At 40.8% G+C, this 22,090-nt stretch overlaps 1 protein-coding gene across 3 annotated transcripts in view; it reads right to left on the minus strand.

Moving 5' to 3' along the window:
• Positions 1-22,090, minus strand: part of PDZRN3 (PDZ domain containing ring finger 3) — a 239,860-nt gene that overhangs the window by 174,496 nt on the left and 43,274 nt on the right. The window contains exon 1 of one of the 3 annotated variants that reach the window (XM_074404558.1): positions 9,351-19,734. The exons of 1 other annotated variant lie outside the window; for it this stretch is intronic. In XM_074404558.1, coding sequence (XP_074260659.1) covers positions 9,351-9,362 — 12 coding nt within the window. In that variant the 5' untranslated portion in view covers positions 9,363-19,734. Of the gene's footprint in view, positions 1-2,208; positions 19,735-22,090 lie in introns of those variants that run through there. One more of the 3 variants, XM_039477404.2, reaches the window with a different exon arrangement.

Consider the following 22,090-nt stretch of genomic DNA (forward strand, 5'->3'; position numbering starts at 1 on the left):
CCTGAAGGCTTACCTGAGAAAGAGTTACTCAACACTGTGGTTTTGTTTTGTTTTAAATGCAGTTTCACAGTTTGACCCAGCAATGTGTAGAACTTTATTTTCTTTTGTGTCTGGTGCTATTTTATGGAAGGGGTAACAACCCTCAATGATAGTGATATTAATAAAAGATGAGGTTATGACATTAAATGAGGTCTAATCTACAAAATATGTTGACATAAGAATCCAAACAAGAAAAGCTTCCAAACTTGTCTCAGGAGTCTATACAAGAAGAACCTCTCTGTTTGGTGTGAAAGTGTCTTAAACACCTCTCACACACTTGCTAATTTCCCTTTTGCACATGGGCTTCAGGCCTTGGAGGCTTCAGCTGATGTGAAGATGCTGTTTTTCACTGCACATCAAAGCCACCTTCTAGTTACTGCATGTGATACTTATTTCCTATTTATGTAAGAAAGAAACGGTTTGCTTTTTAAAGTAAGTTGACATTTTAAAAGAGGGGATTTAAATAAAAACATTAAATAACAACGTGGATAGAAGGATAGATGGTGGTATCTAAATGACTGAAGTTTGGCCAAGGCTGGAATATAGTTTCAATGCATGTGCAATTAAAACAAAGTAAAATGAAAGCCTAAACAACTAGAGACTATCTCACCACAAAATCATCTTAGTTCTTCTTTAGAGTCAATATTTACATTCCCAGAGAACATGTGAGTACCCAGTTCATTTACAAAGTACATACACTATTTTCTGTCAAGGGCGGGAGCAGCTCTGCCATGCCCACTGTCACTGACATGATGTGATTAGCATGGGCTATGTTAAAGCTTACGTTTCTGCAGGGGACATCTCCCAGAGTCTGCCCCAGACAATGCCTACTCTCAAGAGAACCAACAATCTGTAGGTACGAACATGACTTTAATCCAATAAGGCTTGAAACCTTTTTTCTCAAAACCTTTCCCCTGAAAACTCTCAAGAGAAGAAAAACATTTTTGAAGAGCTCCTTTTATGTACTAAAAGCTGTGTAGAACAATCTGCACCAATCTGCCAAATTTGACTATTACAAGCAACCTATGACCTATTACTGTCCCCATTTTACCGATGAAGAAACAGAGGCCAGGAAAGAAAGAGAGAGTGAAGTGACAGAATTCAATTTTGAGGCTGAGTGCTCCCCACCCCCCAACTATACAAGGGTGTGTTTGGGAGCAAAAGCTCTGGAACACAATATACAGGTGGAGAACCAAGACCTTCCATAAGAAAATCTGCACCGCTGTACATGTGGTGGAAGAACCGGGAAACTGTTTAAGCATATCTGCTCAACGGCATGTCAGACACATTTTGGTTCACTGAGAAATACTCAACCTACTCCTCATTCAAAGGGATTTAAATGTTTAAACGCACCTTTGCATACTCAATTGTATCTGCCCCTTTTCCCATATTCTTGGGATGGAAATGTTCGGCAGACGGATCCCTTCGTATCAGCATGAGATTAATTTTATGGAGATGGAGGTTTTAGAACACAGATATTTCTGTGTTTAGCACAGCCAGGGCCGAGCCTCACTCATGATCCAGAAAACTGCATTATTAGGAGTAAAAGATTTCTTAATGCAGAAAGCCTCCTAGGCTCCAGGTGACTGACAGTGAGTCACGGCTAGTGCGCATGAAATGAGTCTGGCACATTTGTACACTGAACTCTATTTGCTAGGTCTAAATGGTGTTGGTCAGAGAAACGGGGAAGGGAAGGGAAGAGAAGAATAAGCAACTATGTAAACAGCTCATCTGCAGAAACCATGCAAAAATTATGTTTGCCTATCAGCAGAACATAACCACATAAAGAGATCCAGACAATAAACTTTACACAAAGACTTTCTCACCTTCAGTTAGGATGATTTACTTCTCATTGATCTACTGTATGGTTGAATAAGATACACAATTTGTTTGTGATTTAAAATCCCAGAGCTGCAAGCATTTTAACTGTTTTGTCTTTACATTTGCCAAACTGCTCTGGGGGAGCTGCTTTTAAAGAGAAGTGGCAAACATTCTGAAAGCTGCCAACCTTTTAACCATTAGGGTTCATCCACTCTTAAACTCCCATACGTTATCTATCACTACTGCTGTGACCAGAGCAAGCTGCATTTCTGACTAGTGGCTACAATGAGATGAGCATTCCAGCTGATTCCATAGCATGTCAAGAAGGGAATAGGTTCGTGTACTTACCAGGGAAAGCTGGGGTGCCTCAGAGGTCTAGGGCTTCCAGTGATGTTTCTGTTCACTAAGAGAGACATCTCAGGTGTATCCTAATCATTTGGATGCGTAAGCACGGAAGCTTTATTTCTCAGCATCTGACTTTGCTAGTCTGCTCACTTGCAAGGCTATTATCTAAAAAAGGCTGAACTGAACTACTGTTGAAAAATGATGCACTTGCACGGTGAGAACAGGAAAGAAAGCTGTGGTCTTCACGTGCATCTTCGCATGCGGATCCTCACATGCGGATGCTGGTGCACTTGTCTGTCCCATTTTCTGAGGCACGTGTTTGGGCCAGAACTCCTGAAATTCCGTGTCTCAATTCCCAGACAAGCAAACTTTTTTTTTTTTTTTTTTTAAAAAACCTCTTTCCCCAATTTTTACAGTGATTTGAAACACATAATCATAACTTGGTACAATTAACATCACAGAGAAATCCAAGTCATCTTTTTTTTTTTCTGGAAAAGTTGTTTGTTTTTCATTAAGAATTCATGTGAGCTTCCTGAATTTCGAGAAGATAACATCTGCTCCTTAAATTTCAGTGCCAACACTCACTATGAAATTTATAAATTCTGGTCAAAAACCATCTTTTGATCTGATTTGATTTATAGTTTCTAAAATGGAATAGAACAGCCTAAATTTCCATGATACTCACATATATAGAGATGTGTGAACTGACATCTCAGTATTCTCTCCCCACCTCTCTCTATTGCATATAGTGGGAGCTATCTGACCCATAATACACTAATGTCCAACAGATCAAAAGAATCACAAGAATATCATTAACATCAACAGGGTCAAAGATAAAAAATAAATCTAGTAGGTGAGTGTAAATATAAACAGTGTTTTGTACATAGGACAACCAGTACAAGATGGGCATGAGATGCCTCTCCTAGGAAACTGACCCAAAAAACTCCTGGCATTGGGAGGTATTTCATTAGACTGAAATTAGATGTGGTTTCTAGAGTCCCTTTAAAAGAATAAACAAAAATGTCTCCATTCCCTGTAAACTACACACAAAGTATATCATTACTCGGTCCTCACTTTGCTTTTGGAGAATCTGTGTCACAAAACCATCCTCCCACCCACAAATCTGTATTTACCAAAGTCAGCCCCATTAAAAGCACGCCATCTACAGCCTTCATTTAGCGCAAATGCTTCCGAAGCTTATATAATTTGGGGTACAATGGATGCATATGGGCCCCACCCCCATCCCACCATTAAAGCCTGAATAGATAGCACAGCAACAAGGCTTTTGTACTTCATTTGCTTTTCTTCCTCTTTTTAATTTTGGGAAAGGACAAGATAACTCTTTACCAGAAATGATTCCAAAATACACTTCTCAGTTACGTCCCACATTAAGAATGAAGTGTATCTCCTTTAAGTGATACTGTCAACATAAAACATTTCTAAGTCAGCTTAACCCTTTTTCCTGTAAATGGAAAATACATTTTCAGACTTTCTGGTGATACTTATTTAACCATGGGCTGCAACTTGACAAATTATATTTTCTATTTAAAAAAAAGATGGATGAGCTGGATAAATCAAAAGCAGTGTTTAGGAGAAAGTTAAACAGAACTGTAGAAGGAACATGCCTCTTATAATCACCTTTACATAGACTAAAAACTTTATACATTTTTTAAAAGTTGTCTGTTTTCTGCATGATTGCGTTGATAATTTGGAATCAGAAGTCTAATTTGTATGGCTCCTATTTTATACAATTTCACTTATAAATCAAGAGACATTTGCCTGCTATGGGCCTTTGCCAGTCTCCTTCGGCAGACAGTTTTTTGAAATGCCTGAATTTTCTACCAACTTAAGGCAGAATTAAATAGTCGTGACAGAGACGATATGGCCATAAATGCCAAAAATATTTACTATTGGGTCCTTAATAGAAAAGGTTTCTGACTCCTGTTCTACATGCTTAATGAACTCTTACAACATCCTATGAGGTACAATTATTATTCCAATTTTGCAAGAAGCAACCGAGGCCAAGAGAGGGAAAACAAACTAATAGAGGTAACCCAGCGAGAAGATGCAGAGGCAGAACTTGAAGCAGGCTGGCTCCAGAGCCCAGGTTCATAACCACAAGGTAATCTCTCTGTTATTGAGTATTAGCGTAATTATGATCATGAACATGCAACCACCCTGCATACCTATGTTCTCCCCTGGGTTTCTGGGCTGCCGTGAGCACAGTTGCTGAGTTAGAGGCTGTGCCTATTCTGCCCTCTTCCTGGCTCCTCTAGTTCTCTCTGCCCAAGTCATGCTTTCTGTAGCCAAATCTGTGTAACTCTACACCACATACCCCAAAGATGGGGACTGACAATCTCAGCTGAATGATTTAGATGAGTCACTTAACATCTAGAAAATTCTGTCTTCTCATGGAAAATGTGTTTGCTAATCCTGGGAGCCATGTGCCTACTTTGCAGAGCTATTGAGACCTTAGCTGTTTTCTGCCCACCCTACCTTTCTTTGTGTCCTTGTCCCACCTTTTATTGAAACTAGCACCTGGGTCTGTTTTCACTGACAGCCATGTGGCCTCAATTTGGGGTGTGTGACATGGCGGGGCCAGGATCTCAACCTCTGCCCCATCTACATTCCATCAGCCGTTTCAGCACCTGTAGCCAACTTCTCCTCTCAAAGCTCAACCCCTTTTCTTGAGGTTTCTTTTCTGCCCTGCACTTTCTCTTGTAGGTTGAAGAGGCAGCTCCAATTTTCACCTGATCTACACAATCCCCTATGCCCACTGGATGGTCTTATCCTTCTTAGGGCTTTTCACTTTTCCAAGTCATTCCTGATGCCACTCAGGAACTTTTCTTCTCAGCATCATAAACACTACCCTCTCCCTCCCTGGTAATTAGTGGTAAGCCTCATAATTTAGACTTCAGGCTCTGAAATCAGGCAAATATGAGCTAGAATGCTAACTCTGCTACTTCCAGCTGTGTGACACTAGGCAAGCCTAACCTCTAAACTTCACTTTCTTCATCTGTAAAATGGGGCGATCATATAATTATTGTGTTATAGCCGTAAAGCTATAAACATTCTGCCCAGCATACAGTAAGTGCTCAATAAATTATGATTTTCATGGTCATCCTCATCATCATTACCACCATTACTACCAGTTTCTATATCTGCATTATCAAAGTTACCAAAGTACAGAATGTTAAGGTAACTGTATACAGAATATTAGACATCACAGCACTATACAACACTGTATATACACTCCCCGTTCTTCAGTGCTTTAGGGACATATTATATCCACCAAAAATTAATGGAAGTGCTTAAGTCACTTAATCTCTCTAGGCCTACATCTCCTCATCTGAAAAAGAGAGAAAGTTGAATGAACTGACAGTTCATATTTCTGAATGTTGTCTCTAAGGATCGGGCTCATAAATCTGTAGTCTTATTTCACCTTCCACCATGTCCTGGGAAGTTGGGACAAATCCTACCACTTTCCAACCTGACTCTCTGTTAAAAACTATGTTTCCAATTTTAAAAATTCCTATTCTCATAAAAGCCAGGTTTGTCTTCATTCTTCAAACCAATTCCTGAGGCTTAGTCTGTGAGATAAGGATTTTTATGTCAAAGAAATTAGTCACATCTGAGAAAAGTGAAATAAACAGGATACCTTTTCTTATCTCCAGCAAAGTCAAACAGCTGAAAGCCTGAATATCCAGAGCATTCTGGTTATTAGGAAAAAAGACAAGGGAGTAAAAACCTGAAATTTCCAGATGTAACAGGATCACTGTTTGACAATTTTAAATCATATTTTAAATTTTTGTTGTGTGAGAGAGAAAGGGATATCTTGATTCAGCAACTTTGCAGTTAGACTTACTTGAACGAATTTCTTTTCCTAGTTTACACAAAATGATACTTTCTCTAGCACAAGGACTGTAGAAAATCTCAAGTGATAAACAGGCAGGCTCACAACTCTTCAGATTAAAATGCAATGATAATTTTCTCAAAATAGTCACATGAACTGTGAGCACAACCCGTAAGAGAAAATAGTGAAGAGAAGTCTTTATCCATGATATTCTCCTAGGAAATTCAGAAGGAAAATTTGAATTTATGGAAGGAACTCTGCATCAAAAGAACCACCTCTTTGTTCTGATTTTGTCAAATGCTCATTATTTGAGAGCAAAAAAAGTATCCAGAAAGGGGCTTCCAGTAGGATGAATCTGGTACGGCAATGCTAACTTACTGCCTACTCATCTCTTTGCTACCTTTCCTTTGATGGCGTGACTCATATTTTATTTGCCCTCAGAGAAAGTGCATAAATCCCAATTGGTCCAAGCCATTCACAGTAATTTATGGCCCACAGTACTATTAGTAGTGTGACTCATTCTGTCCAGCAAACCACTGACAAAGGGCAGTCTAGCCTAGGGCTTCTTGGAAAGCTTTCTTCACACCTACAGAGACAAGAAAACGATGTCTTTCTGGTGTCTCTGGAGACTGTCATGTCTCGACGTAATGCCTGAGCCTGTATCAGCCGTATTTTGACCATGAGGAGACTACTCCAACACGCTAAGGATGACCACAAACAACTTGGATCTTTGACAAGGCCACTCAGCTACTCAACTCACTAACCTGGGAATCACCTGTCCTTGTACCTAAAATAACATGTTGAACCTGTTTGGATTTGAAATCTCTATTACTTGTAGCTCCAAATATTTAAAGTAATAGAGTTGGACCAGTGGAAAACTGTAAGAGAAAAACCTAGCTGTTATTAGGCATGTCCTCCAAAAAGTCATCCAGAACAGAATTGTTCTGGTTTACCCATATGGCATGATGTAAAAACAACATGTTTTAAGAATCTGGTAGTTTGATCAACATGGACATCTATCCTTCCTGGAGCTTTTTATAACCTTCCTGGATACTTCCACATTGAGCAGACAATGTCTTAATTATTTCCACATGTTGTAGTCTACAATCTGTAAAATGGGGTTATAGGAACAAGACTTTCAAACTATATATGAATATGAGAAGGCTTTAAAAATTAGTAACAAAAGAATATATATATATATTTTTTTTTTGGAGACGGAGTTTCGCTCTTGTTACCCAGGCTGGAGTGCAATGGCGCGATCTCGGCTCACCGCAACCTCCGCCTCCTGGGTTCAAGCAATTCTCCTGCCTCAGCCTCCTGAGTAGCTGGGATTACAGGCAAGCGCCACCATGCCCAGCTAATTTTTTGTATTTTTAGGAGAGACGGGGTTTCACCATGTTGACCAGGATGGTCTCGATCTCTCGACCTCGTGATCCACCCGCCTTGGCCTCCCAAAGTGCTGGGATTACAGGCTTGAGCCACCGCGCCCGGCCTAAGAATATTTTTTTTAAATGCCATGTACGTTATCAGAAATAGAAGTTCAAAATTATGACCTGAGTTTCCAAAGTTTAAAAATTCCTCAAGGGTTTAAAGCAAAACTGATGATTAACAGATTTTATCAATTCTACTCAAGCAGAACAAGAACAAGCATTGGAATTCCTTATAATTCAAAGTCCACTGAATTAAAAAAAAAAAATTCCCCCCCAAAGCAAGTCTTATTTATCTGCCAAACATGATTCAGAAAACTCTACACATATTGAAGTATAAAACTGGTTCATTTGTAAAAATGCCCTTTTATAGTAATTCTCATACCTCAAACAGCCTTCCTCCCATCTACTTTGTGCTGCTGGAACATGGGCACTCATGTTCAGCTTAGCTTCTATCCCCCTTCCAAAAACATTAACTAAGAAAACTTAGCTTCTATCTCCCTTCCAAAAACATTAACAAAGGGTGTCTGGTGTGTCAGGCACTTCCCTAGAGCAACAAAAATACAACGATGGGGTCCTTGCCTTCATGGAGTTTATGTGTTTTTGTTCTAATGCTGGAGACAGACTAATCAATAAAATTATAGTTGAAAAACCTAATAAAGAATAAGAAATAAAACTAGTGGCTAATGCAATAATGAAATAAATAAGGGGTTGAAGGGAAACCAAAGGTGGGAAAAATGGTTTAACTTCCAACAGAGAAATCAGGTACAACTTCTTTTGATAGGTAGCAGACAAGCTACAAAGATAGGGGTTTAGGGATAAGAAGGAGCCAGCCAAGAGAGGAGCCATATGAAGCCAGGAGTCAAAAATAAATGGCTTCTTGGACCAAAGCCACAAGCCACCTCAGGGATCTCACCTGTAAAATGGTGCAGATCATCACTAACCCTCCATCTCCCCAGAGCTAGATACGATAATGAACAGGAAAGTTTTTTTTTTTTTTTTAATCAAGGTTAAAAGCCCCACAAACAATTATGTACCTTTATTATAAATTTTTCCTTAAAAAAGTTGGAGGCTTGAGTTGCTACAAAAATAGACACTCATTGCTGTCATATGTTTCATACTGCATCTCTGAAGCAGTAAAATTAAAACTAGTTTTGACTTGAGAAGTTTTACAGCCTTTGAGATACCTGGAGATCCAAAGGGCTCTGTAGCTAAACCCCAGCTGAGAGTCACTCTCCTACAGAACTGTGGTAAATGCATGTCATTACTATAATGATCAACACAGATCCACACCAAAACGACCTTCCAAATATCACCCACATTGAGACAGACCGATATCAGCAGGGGATTCCCAGGCAACTCATTTGATATGGTAGCACATGGCAGCAGAGGCAGCTTGGGACTTGCTGGCCAACAACCAAACTGTTTGCGGCATACCCTTTTTATAGCCCTACTTCTAATACATGATATTTGATACACGATTACCTAAATATTAAATAATCAGCCACAGTACGAGGAGGAAAGTAAAATCCTGAGATTAAAACAGGTGATACTCACATCTCAGGGCAACACAGAGACCCAAGTTTATGTTCTGTTTCTATTTGATTAGTGGAAGCCAGACCTACAGTTTTTAAAAAAGATTTGCACTGTAGCAGGGGAAGGATAACTGAAACGATAGGGCCTTGCTGAAATTCTTGTTCTGCTCTTTATCTCTCAGGAGGTAGGTATCATTATTCCCATTTCTAGATGACAAAACTGAGGTCCTATGAAGTAAAATAACTGGCCCAAGGTAAGTGCTGCAGCTGAACTTTGAACCTAGCTCACCTATTCCAAATAACACACCCCTATTCATCACATTGCCTCACCTGGTTAATCATGTTCAATTCTTCTTTACTCTTTGATTCATCAGGAGGAATCAGATTTCTGAAGGTCCTTCATAAATACTTCAGTCTGTAGAGATGAACAAGAGGAGCCCGAAGAATGTCGTATGAAATGAAGACTGAGATTCTGAGATTGTCTCAAAACAGCCTCAGGTGAACCAGAATAAGCAGGTTAACAATCTTTAGTGAGGAGGCTGGGAGGAAGGGGGCCACACGTGTGCCGCATACCTGTACAAGAGTACATATTTCCTGTCTCTTGCATGTCACGTTCTTTCAAGCCCCAAGGCTTCTACACTGACAATTTCCACTGCACAGAATGCCTTTTCTTCTCTGCAGTGAGATCAGCTGCTCCTCAGTGAAGCTTTCTCAGAAGCCTCCCACCCCCACACCCGCACACACACATATATAGACAGACACAGCGGACAGACAGCCCCGTGCCAAACCTCAGCCCTTTGGCAGGGTGTTCCCAGGCGCACTCCTGATTAGTTTGGGGTCTTCTCCATGCAGGACCTGAGGTTACCTTTCTCTTCCTTCCCAGTGCTTAGCACAGAACCTCAGTTCAAACATTGACTCACTGAGCCTACCCCTGGCCAAAGTGCCAGGTGCTGGGCTGGACTAGGGCTGGCAATGGTGAACAGAAGGAACTCTCGAGGGGTTGAGAACAGGGGCTCTAAGTGACCTGACATCTACCTGCTGTGTCATCTTGGCCATCTCTTAAACACTGTGCCTGAGTTTCATCATCTGTAAATGAAAATGACAGTCCTGCTTGCCCCCTCTCAAGGCTGTTTTCAGAATAAAAGGCAGGTGGCAGAGAGGAGTTGGGTGACAGTGATACCTGAGAGGGGCTGAGAAAAAGATGCCGTTTCAGCCTTAAGCCTTCTATTACTTTCTGTTCTCTTACCCTGCTTCATTTTTCTTCCAAGCACGTATACTACCCCACTGACACATTATATATGTGGTATCACTTATTGCCTGGCTCTGCCCTACTAGGATTAAGCAGCATGAAGACAGGACTCCTGTTTTCTACTCTGCTGTGTATTGGCACCAAGGACAACAATGGGCATGTAGAAGGTCTCAAGTACTTCTCAAGTGAATGAATAAATGAATGAGTGAGAAAACAAATGATGAAACAAATGAATACTGACTGACCATCTTAGGAGGCCCACATCTAGAAGAGATGACAAATATAAACAAAATGCAAGACCATGAATTGCTATTTTATGGCATTAATTACAAGCATATTTCACTTGTTTCTGTACTGGCCAAAAACTAAAGGCTGCATATGAAAACAATTCTTGAATTGATTTTTGGTGTTATCCTATGTGGCACAGGAGTCCTCACACCTGCACCTGACATATCCCCAGACATGTAATGAATGCGGCATTAACCCACATGCTCACTTACTGATGGAATTATGCATTCATGGAGTCCTCTAAAAAAGAAGGAATCCTCTCTAAGATAATCTATTGCTCTAATTGACCGGCAGCCTAGATGCAGGTTTTCTCAAAGGCTAACTCTTGATTTTGACTGATCTGGGAGCAGAGCCTTACCATATACAAGGAAGCATCCGTGGTGGCCCGTATGAGCCCCAACCATGTGGCAAAGTATCAAGTTTCCACCAGCACAGGGAACAGAGGAGGATGATGGAGGTGCTCAGGAGGTCCCCAGGCTCTATAACCACTCCCTCGACTCATGTCTTCCAAGAGGCTCCCAAAACATCTCTAAGGTACTAGTTTTGTTCTTGCCCTTAACATCCTATAAATGTGTCTGCTTTTGTTTGCTCCTGACTACCCGGCTGTGGGCCCAAGAAAACTTGTGCACAAGATAAAAAGAAGAGAAAGATCGTAATTTTTATCATCATCATAGCTACCTGTTCAACTCGCATGAAAGCCCTACATTAAAAAGCATGATTTTTGCTGTCCAGTGTGTGGATTAAGTTTTTCCAGATTCAGTTTTACAAAAATGTATCTTAACTATGGTTTTCCTCCAAATGAGACTAAAACATTTCAGTCAACAACATACACACCATCTCAGTCCTACTGTACTTTCTCTACTATGTGTTCCATAAACTACATGCCCTAAAGTGCTTTTATTTTTCCTATTTTTAAAAGGTCTTTGTATTCTTTTTTTCTCAATATCCAGTGGTGAGAAAAGTGATTTATCACCTGCCACACTACTGCTACTCAGTATTCCCACCATAAATCGTGCCTTTGTGACAAAACCCTTATCTTAAAAAACAGATAGCATCAACCATTACTGCTTTTTATGTCAATGCACTTTTATTTCAGAATGACTCTGTTTTCATTACAGATCTTTAAACATATTAGCAGAAGACACATTCGTAGCAAATGCTTTCAGTGAGGGGCAGTCCAGCTGTAGTCACATTCTCACTTCTAAGCGGGGTTAAAATCCTTAAGTAAACATGTTCCACAGGGGCTGTGCTAAAGTACATTTTTCAAAGACCAATGCCATTTGGTTGAAGTCAGCTCCAGAGGGCCACATACCTTTTCAATCAAAGCCGCAGCTGCCGGAGTGAGAGTCCTGCCCCCAGAGAAGAGCCTGGAGACCTCTACCTTTATCTCCCCTGAGCAGGCAGCCCTCACCTCATCAACAGACTGCTCCAAGAGTTGATCTCTAAGACGGCTGCTCAGAACCCAAAGAGCAGAAGTGGCAGTGCAAGTGTGGTCACAAATGTGTCCCAAGCACTGTTTTGAAAAAAAAACAGGAATATACTTTCCACTCACTCCAATCCTCGGGCTGGGATATGAGGGCAGGGTAAAGAATGGAGCATGGGACTGTGTTTAGGAAAATTTTCCTAGGCAATTTTGTACTTGAGCAAGGGACAGTAGGACAATTTTTAGAAATCTAATTAGGTTTGGGTCAACAAAATTTTGACTCAATGAAAAACAGGTCTTAAAAATCATTTTGTTTGGTATCTTTCTTTTAAAGAAAAGGAAGCTGGAGTGAATAGGCAGAATTGAGGTATCCAAAGTCATTCTTGTTGCAAATTGTATTGTAAAAATATTAATAAAAATAAACCATTAAATCTGTTTGCCCAGGCTGTGAATTTGCTAAGTTTTGGTCCATTTAATGTGTAGTCACATGGACTGATTTTCTTCCTCTCTTATCCCTCTTTCAGAAATTTCAAAAAGCTCTTCCAAAGTAACAAAGTTCATGTGGTTAAATTGCTAGCTGCTAACTCAGTTGTATGGAAATCCAATGTTGCGTTCTATTCTAATACACTCTAAGTTGACATAAAAAAGTCCTGGATCGATTCATCACAGTGCTTAGATATGCCATTAACATCCATTGGTTGCCTGGAGTGTATTCCTTTTCCCTGGACCTCAAAACTTCACATGAATGTCAGAAAACCAAGCTATCTGGGGATCTCTGTGTGAACAACTCCCATAAATCACACTGTACATTCCAGCTGTCAGGGTGCATATAACTCAACCACAGTTGGTTGCGTCCCGGTTCCAAGCACACCTGAATCACTGCAAGCGTGGAACAGCAGTACAAAAAAGGAGCAGAATGGTCCAGAGACAGCGACAAATCAGGTACTCAGAGAAACAGTCACATCAAGCTAAGAGGGATAAGGCAGAGGGAGCAGCTTTATTTTGCAAGACTGCCCCCTCCCTTTTTCAATAAAAAATGCAGATTCCCTCCTGCATTTGGGAAACCTAAGGATACACAACATTTGGATTTCAAAGGTTTAACGGGGAACTTGGGAAAAACAGCTGGAATTCTAAAAAGATAGTTCCTGGAGCTGTTAGGCTAGAGAGCTGAGATTAAAGTGAGACAATATCACACAGATCATTAGCAAAAGGGAGATTTTCAGCTCTTTTGTGTCCCACAAAAGTGTGCCAGAATTAGGCTTATCTCGGAGCCTATAGTAAGATACAGAGGTTGGTTGTTGATAGTTGGCTGGAAACCAGGGGTGACTTGTCGAAATGCTGATCGGTTTTACCTGTCCCAAAGGCCTCTTAGAGGTCCTATAGTGATCCTCTCTGGCAGGACAGGACCCCAGAACATATTAAGGTAGGACCCCAGAGCAGATCAACAGCTAGGCAAGATCTCCAGGTCCTTCGGTTGCCAGAGAAAGACACAGTATATAAAAAGCACCCCAGAATCATATGTTCTTATTACAGACTGCAGCAAGTGACAATCTGCAATGTGGCATCTGGAAAGATGAGGAGGCAAAGTGAGGGGCAGAGTACCCTCTAAGATGAAATCCAGACACAAACCCAGAGCTATATTTAAGCAGCAGAATTTCCTAGCAGAGGTTCATACACCTCATCCTCCAGGTCATATCTGGCCCACCACTTGTTTTATTAAATAAAGTTTTATTAGAACAAAGCCATGCTCATCCATTTACATATTGCCTATAACTGCTTTCACACTACAGTGGCAGACTTGAGTGGCTACAACAGAGACTGTATGACCCCTAAAGCTGAATATTTATCACCTGGCTCTTTACAGGAAAAGTTTGCCAACCCCTGTTCTATGGGAATACCTCAGTGGTAAAAGAGGAGTGTGAGAGATGGTTTTCATTTTTCCAAATCTATGCAAGTCCATCAAAAATACTTTATCAGGCTTTAAAAACAGCCACACACACACAACACACAAATACACACACACACACACACACACACACACACACACACACGGTCCTTACCATAGTGAGTACTAAACATTAACATTTTTTTTTTTTTGAGACAGAATTTTGCTTTTGTTGCCCAGTCTGGGGTGCAATGGTGTAATCTTAGCTCACCGCAACCTCCGCCTCCTGGGTTCAAGCGATTCTCCTGCCTCAGCCTCCCAAGTAGCTGGGATTACAGGCATGTGCCACCATGCCTGGTGAATTTTTTGTATTTTTAGTAGAGACAGGGTTTCTCCATGTTGGTCAGACTGGTCTTCAACTCCTGACCTCAAGTGATCCGCCCACCTCAGCCTCCCAAAGTGCTAAGATTACAGGCATGAGCCACCGTGCCCCGTCTAAACATTAACACTTTAAAAAAATTCACAGCAAATACAGAAGGGTGTTTCTATCCCATTCAAGATAAGCTGGTCAAGTTTGCCTTGCCACCCATGCAAAGTTCTAGCTGCCCGGAAGAGCATCCAGCTAGCTTCTTAGCACATCCTCTGGACGTGAGTAGTTTGCAGGAGGCAAGAAGGCCTGAAATTAAAAGGGCAAATACCCTTTATTCTAACATCAGAGAGAAGTAACAGTTGTCAGGATTAATGAGGGGGCTCTAGCCCTATCCGATATTTGACACTCAGCCTATAAAGGGAAAAAATGTCAAACATCAATTATCTTCTAAAGCTAAAGGCTGTCCTCTAAGTACACTCTAACCCCTCTCTTGGAGGCTCTTAACTGCTAATCTTCTCACCATCAAGAGAACTTGCCCCAGGATAAAACCAAACTGAGTACTTGACCAGGCTAATTAGGCAGAATGAGCTGGTATAGCTGAGAAATCCTTCTTAGCCACTCCCCTCACAAGACTTCTTTAAAAACAGAAATGAAGTCAATGAGTTCAGTGGAACAAGCACTTTTGTTTTTCTGGAAGACGGAGTATCACTCTGTCACCCAGGCTGGAGTGCAGTGGCGCAATCTCAGCTCACTGCAACCTCCGCCTCTCGGGTTCAAGCAATTCTTTGCCTCGGCCTCCAGAGTAACTGGGATTACAGGAGCCCACAACCATACCCAGCTAATTTTTGTATTTTTAGTAGAGATGAGGTTTCTCCATGTTGGCCAGGCTGGTCTCAAACTACTGACCTGAAGTGACTCACCTGGCTTAGCCTCCCAAAGTGGAAATAAGCACTTTTAATACAGCAAAATAGCCAAGAGGCAGAAATCAGTACGGATTCAACCTAAAAGATAAGAAGGTGCTTTTTACAACAAATCCAGCATCCCCTCCCCACTCCCTTCTAGCCCCTTTCCATCTCTGGCAGTTCAGCTCTGTGCTAAACAATCCCTTTATTTATAGCACAGTCCTACTGGGGCATGCTGTCAAATATAACCGAGTTTTGTCTTTCTCAGCTCACCAAAGGGCTGTGATAAGGTGTCATTTCTTCGAAGTATGGTACAGGAGAGCAAAATGATGTTTTGTTTTTTAAAAATAAGAAAGTAAGTTAATACAGCAGAAAATCTCCAAGCTCTAAAGGATTTCATGTTTATCACAAAAATTAGTATTTCTGTAATTTAATAAATTTAATTGCCTAAAAAAGCAATGACCATAAATGGTATTATACTGTACCAAAAAAGAACAACAGGGGCTTGTAATTACACAGATACTTCTTGAGAAAGTTCACAAATAACTATAGAGCAAAAACAATATGTGTGGTGCTCACACTTCACATCGGTGCCTGGAACCTGGAAAAGCCATCTTTGCATGACTGACTCCACTGTACCACCTTAGCCCTCCCAGTGGGCTTGGAGAGCCCATTTTCCAGGCAAATCTTTCCAAACCAACATGTGTCATGAGCTCATTGAACTGCCACACAAGAAGTTGCTCCAAGAATCCTCATCTCACCTTATCTTATTCCCCCAGAATTTGAAACACAGTGACCTTCTGAAGTAGAAACGTGAGAAACAGCAGTCAAATTGAATAGAAAGTTAACTACCAAACTTCGTAATGTTTGCAGTTGGGACAAAAATGTGAGGCATGCTTAAAAAATAAATTGCTTGTGTCAGTTTGCTGAGAATGATGGTTTCCAGGTTCATCCATGTCCCTACAAAGGACACGAACTCATTTTTGATGGCTGCATAATATTCCATGGTATATATGTGCCACATTTTCCCTGTCCAGTCTACCATGGATGAACATTTGGGTTGGTTCCAGGTGTCTGCTATTGTAAACTGTGCCTCATGTTCTCACTCATAGGCAGGTGTTGAACAATGAGAACACATGGACACAGGGAGGGGAGCACTACACACTGGGGTCTGTTGGGGGGAAATAGGGGAGGGATAGCGGGGTGGGGTGGGGAGCTGGGGAGAGATAGCATGGGGAGAAATGCCAGATATAGGTGATGGGGAGGAAGGCAGCACATCACACTGCCATGTGTGTACCTATGCAACAATCTTGCATGTTCTTCACATGTACCCCAAAACCTAAAATGCAATAAAAAATGAAAGTATACCTTTTAATTTGGCTTAATATGCAATAAATAAATAAATAAATAAATAAATTGCTTATCGGCAAATGTGAACCTTAACCAAGACAGCTCAGGAGAGGGCTGGGTGTGGTGGCTCACACCTGTAATCCCAACACTTTGGGAGGCAGAGGTGGGTAGATTACTTAAGGTCAGAAAATTGAGACTAGCCTCGGCAACATGGTGAAAACCCATCTCTACTAAAAATGCAAAAAATTAGCCAGGTGGGGTGGCATGTGCCTGTTATCCCAGTTACCTGGGAGACTGAGGCAGGAGAATCTCTTGAACCTGGGAGGCAGAGGTTCAACAGATTCTTGAGCTGAGATGATGCCACTGCACTCCAGCCTGGGAGACAGAGTGAAATTCTGTCTCAAAAACAAGTTCAGAAGGAGAAAGAGGAGGGCATTTGAAAGAACCTGGATTGCATTGTAGAAAGGGCAAAGAAAGACTGGGTCCAGTCCCAGCTCTGTAGCCATCAGATGACGGAATGGGAACAAGTCCTTCAGCTCTGCAGGCCTCTGTTTTCTCATTAGACAAGTAGGAGACGGAATTAACTGCTCCCTGAATCTTCAGATTTTTCCTATGATTCCTTACGGTGATCAAACCAATTTTTGCATATTACCTAAGCAGTAAGCCTCTTAACAAATGTATATTTGACTGTCAAAACTTAAGAGTCACATAATTTGAAAGTTCAGGAGAAATATGATAGAAAGAAAGAAAAAGGGGGCCAGAGCGATGAGGCAAGAAAGGGACAAAAGGAGAGAAAAATCAAGTGAAATCATCTTCAATTATGTTGCTGTCATTCTGCAGGGAGTCCCTGTATGTCCTTTGGAGGAAATTACACACGTGCACACACACACACACACACACACACACACACACAGGGTTAGGGAGCTGCCTATTTTCTGCCAACATCTTTTCTTTACCCTCCCCTACCCCAAATTGAGAAAATGAGCTCTATCCAGTGTTAAAGATGGGAGAATAGTGTCTAAATGAGATGGATTAAAATAACACAGTTTACACATATGATTAGAGTTGTTACCCAAAGCCATCCAAAACTAAAGCTGATCTAAAGCTGATACCTAAGTTGTTACCCAAAGCCATCCAAAACTAAAGCTGATCTAAAGCTGATACCTATACACGTGACATAGGCTGAGCAAAACGGTGTCCTCAAGACCTAAGTTGCACTGGGTCCCACAGTCAATCTACAAGTCAAGACAACTGCTAGTGTTTCTAGGTTCCAGTGTGCCAAAGAAGAAGGCCATAGCCTGACTTTAGCAGGGACCTTACATGTACTTTTTCTTTCGGAATAAAAAAATCAGTGATCCCAACTATAAAAAGGCAGAGAAACAAGTTTTCAGGGTGACGAAAGTAGAATTCTAAGTCCACCCCAAATACTCAGAAATGTATCTTTTTAAGACAAGTATTACCACCAAACAAACACAAGTTTCTTAAAGAGCCTGGTGAAATCATCAAACTTTTGCCTTTTTCAATTTTGTATGATTGAACTCACTGCCTAAATACACTTGTTAATAGACACGAATATCCTGTGTGCTAAAAAAAGTGGGATGTTACAGAATTGTCATCTTGTTGGTGTTGTGTTACTATACATTTAGAGTTACAGATAAAGAAGTCAAAGTCTTAAGAGATAAGTGAAATTTCGGAAGAAAGAATGATGAGACCAAAATAGAATAAGTTTAAAAAAATCACATTAAATCAAGTACAACTCACATTCTCAAGACACTTATTTTTAATGCCTCTATTAGCACTGATTGCAGGGTTGTCAAAACACTCATTTTTGCTGACCTTAATCTGCCATGTGATGTGATGTGATGTTTTGGGACAGGACTAAATTAATACGTTTCTAAACGGAGTCACTCACTCACGCATGGTTGATGAATCATTCTCTAAGAGGTCAATTTTCATTCATTCATTCTAGCAAAGAGGGTTTTTCCCTGCTTTCAAACCCAAATTGAGAGCTTAGTATGTCTTTCCAAAAGCAACTTTTCAGAAAGATGAATCTAGAGGAAAGCTTGATCAACTCAAGGGATGAGAAACCCTTACATGACTAGCTTCTGCTGTGAGTGGATTTCTATGGAAAGTTCTGCTCATGTTTCCTTTACCCACTTATGTTTTACATTGCAACTCCATATGTAATAAGAGATACAGATGTTTGTGATGACTAGGATTTATAAAAGCAAGAGCCCTTGGTACTGGAGGAATCCATGCGAAGTGCATCGTGGGCTGTATCTCATTTCCTCCTCCTACTAGAGAGCTCCCCTTTTTCCACCTTCCCTCTGTCTCCAGTGAGGATATCCTGTATAGAAAGATTCCCTGGTCTCCCTTACTCCCTGGCTTCTAGCTGGGATCAGTCAGTGCGGCACAGCAGAGGAAAACCAAGGGAGAGAGGAGAAATGCAGCCTAGACTCGTGTCCCTCCCGAAAGCTCCCTTCTGTGGGATGTCTTTGATAGTGCTCTCTCCAGAGCACACAGCTCCGGGGTCTTTAGGAGGTGATTAAGTCATGAGGGGACTAGGATTAGTGCCCTTTTAAAAGAGACTCCAGGAAGCTCCCTTGGCTATTTCGCCATGTGAGGATAAAACAATAAGGCACCATCTTTGATGCAGAGAGGCTTTCTAAACATTGAATATGTCAGCACCTTGACCTTGGACTTCCCAGCCTCAAGAACTATCAACATTAAATTTCTGTTCCTTATAAATTACCCAGTTTAACATATTTTATTATAGCAACCCAAATAGATAAAAGGCAGTCCTACTCTATGTGGTCTAAGACCAATAAACAGCTACTGCTAGATAATCATAAAGAGTAATCAATTTGAGTTACCAGTTATTTAGTGTGTTAGATGTGCCAAGGCCCACATAAACACTTAAGTTTTTTTATTTACAAATTTCAACAAGCTTATTTTGAAAGTGCTACTATGATTTCCATATTTTGGATGAGAACATGGAGGTGGATAGGTGTTGAGAATTAGCCCAAATTTGTAAACGACAGAGACTACACTTTAACCAGCTTTTCTGAATGTGGTACACTGCAAATTGCCCCTGTGTAAGAGTGAATTTCACTCTGAGAGAAGTTAGAAGTCTGCCACTGAGGATCTGACTGCAATAAGGGTGAAACTCAGGGTATTTTGTAAATTACTGCACTATTGTTGAAGTTTGCTCTATGGGATCTATTCTATTAAGTATGGGGGGGGAGGGGGGAGAGGGAGGGAAGGAGGGAGGGAGGGAGGCGGGGGGAGAGAGAGAGAGAGAGAGAGAGAGAGAGAGAGAGGAGGAGACAGAGTCAGAGACAGAATGTATATATATGTATGTGTGTGTGTATATGTGTGTGTGTATATATGTGTGTGTGTCTGTGTATATTTATATGTGGTCATATTTACATCATAATATTTAGACTAAGCTCCTTCAGACCTATACAGAAAAACTTAAAACTTTCCAATCTCATTGAAGCAGCCATCAGACGATGAACTTAACTCATGAAAAGAAGGTCCTTCGCATCCCCTTAAGTCTCCACCTATCATTTCCATGGCTACTTGGTACCTCAGACCCTCAAGTCTCCATATTCTGTAAAGTGCTCCTATGGGTGTTTATTTATTCAGTTGAAAAACGAAAATCCATTTTAGGATTGAGTTGATCTTGACTGAGGAAGAATACCAATTTTCACAGCTTTGTCTAGGACCCTGCAAAGAACTTAAGAATTCTTAACAGAGGTTTATGAATGGTCCCAAGGAGTCTATAAGTCCCATAAAATTGTATGTGTAAGTGAGAGGGAGAGGGGATGAGAGCCTCTGAGAATGTGCAGTTTTGGCATGAAGATCCATAACTTTCATCAGATCCTTACAGGGTTCTGTCTTCCCCAAACCACAAAGAATCTGAGCTTCGAGATAATGCAGGCCTCTTGTCTGCTGTGCAACTGGCTCTCACAGCCATGCTGGCTTTGTCAGAGAGGCAAACACACCAGCATATTCCCTGCTCTATAGAATTCTCTCAAGTGTAGAGTGTTTCCCATTACTCTTTGCACTATGCCTTACCATTGACTCAAAGTGATCCTGTGATGTCACCAGGCACTATTTCCTACAGATGGAAACTTGACATAAAGAGGAGAAGGCTGCTCTGGCCTCCATCCAAATGGTTTAGTGACTCAAGTAACAACAGAACTTCTTCTGGGGCTGGGGCTGTTTCACCTGTGAGGCAATTTCTTGACATCCAGCCTAAGGACTCAAAATTACGCTTTTATTTAACCTTGACTAGTTTGCCTTAAAAAAGTGCATATGGACCTCTTCCTATACCTCTCTGGACATCTGTGGCTGAGTCGTTCTGCCTAAATGACTATGTTTTGTTATTGCTGCTATTTTCCCAGAGTGTGGCTTCAAGTATATCTTGCTTTTTAACAATAAAATCTACTTCATACTAATTCTGAAATACAGTGCAGCTGCCTTTACTGAATCCAGTCAACAACTTTGACATAACATACCAGAAGCAACCAGGAACAGATTTTATTTCAGTACAACGCCCTTTTGGGGGAGGAGGGATGTATTTTGGAGTTCAAGGTTTACTCAAGTGTAAATTTCCAAAGTTCAGATCTACTCCTACACAAAAAAAGACCTATGCAAAAGCATAAACAACATTCCTTTGGAAGTTTTCATAGAAAGAATCACCTGTGTGTGTGTGTGAGCAGCTTTCTCTCAAAGAGAACTGATAGTTTGCTTATGATGCATTTTATTTTTCCTCCTATTGTAAAACATACTAAATACTCCCCGTGCTATGAACACATACACCCAACCATGTTATGTTTGTCTTTGAATAAACGTGCCTCTACTTTTGGAAGACACATCTTTCAATAACCAGCCTTGGAATTTGTGTGGGTATGTCTGTGTGTGGTTGTGAATGTGGGATTTAGTTATTTATATTTTATTTAAGATTTCATTTTTATTATATTTAAGATTTCTTTTCTGATTGTAAAGAAATATCTGCTTATTGTGGAAAATACAATTTAAAAAATTGTATAAGTGTATATTATACACTCAACTTCTTGGAGTCTGAGTCCCAGGACTATAGGAAATAGGTAGGACATTACTACAGTGCTGTTTATAGGTCCAAAAACTGCAGAACAATTTAAGGCTCTATCAATGGAAGTGTCATTGAATAAAGTGCAGTCACATTTATATGACAAAACAGCATGCATTTATTAAAACCAGTAAGTTACATCTGTATCTACTGGAGGAATGGGCACAATATGCTGTTACAGAAAACATGTTGGAAAATGAACACAGGAGGATTGCATCTGTGTAAAGACAATGATTTAAAAAAAAAAAAAGCTGTAAGTGGTGGCTCACGTCTATAACCTCATCACTGGGAGCCCAGGGCAGGCAGATGGCCTGAGCTCAGGAGTTCAAGAACAGCCTGAGTAACATGGCAAAACCCCATCGCTACAAAAAAAAAAAAAAAAAAAAAGAAATTAGTTGTGCATGGTGGCATGTGCCTGTGGTCCCAGCTACCCAGCAGGCTGATGTGGGAGGATCACTTGAGCCCAGGAGGTTGAGGCTGCAGCGGG

The sequence above is a fragment of the Saimiri boliviensis genome, chromosome 8, assembly GCF_048565385.1.
Source record: "Saimiri boliviensis isolate mSaiBol1 chromosome 8, mSaiBol1.pri, whole genome shotgun sequence".
NCBI classification, from domain to species: Eukaryota; Metazoa; Chordata; class Mammalia; order Primates; family Cebidae; genus Saimiri; species Saimiri boliviensis.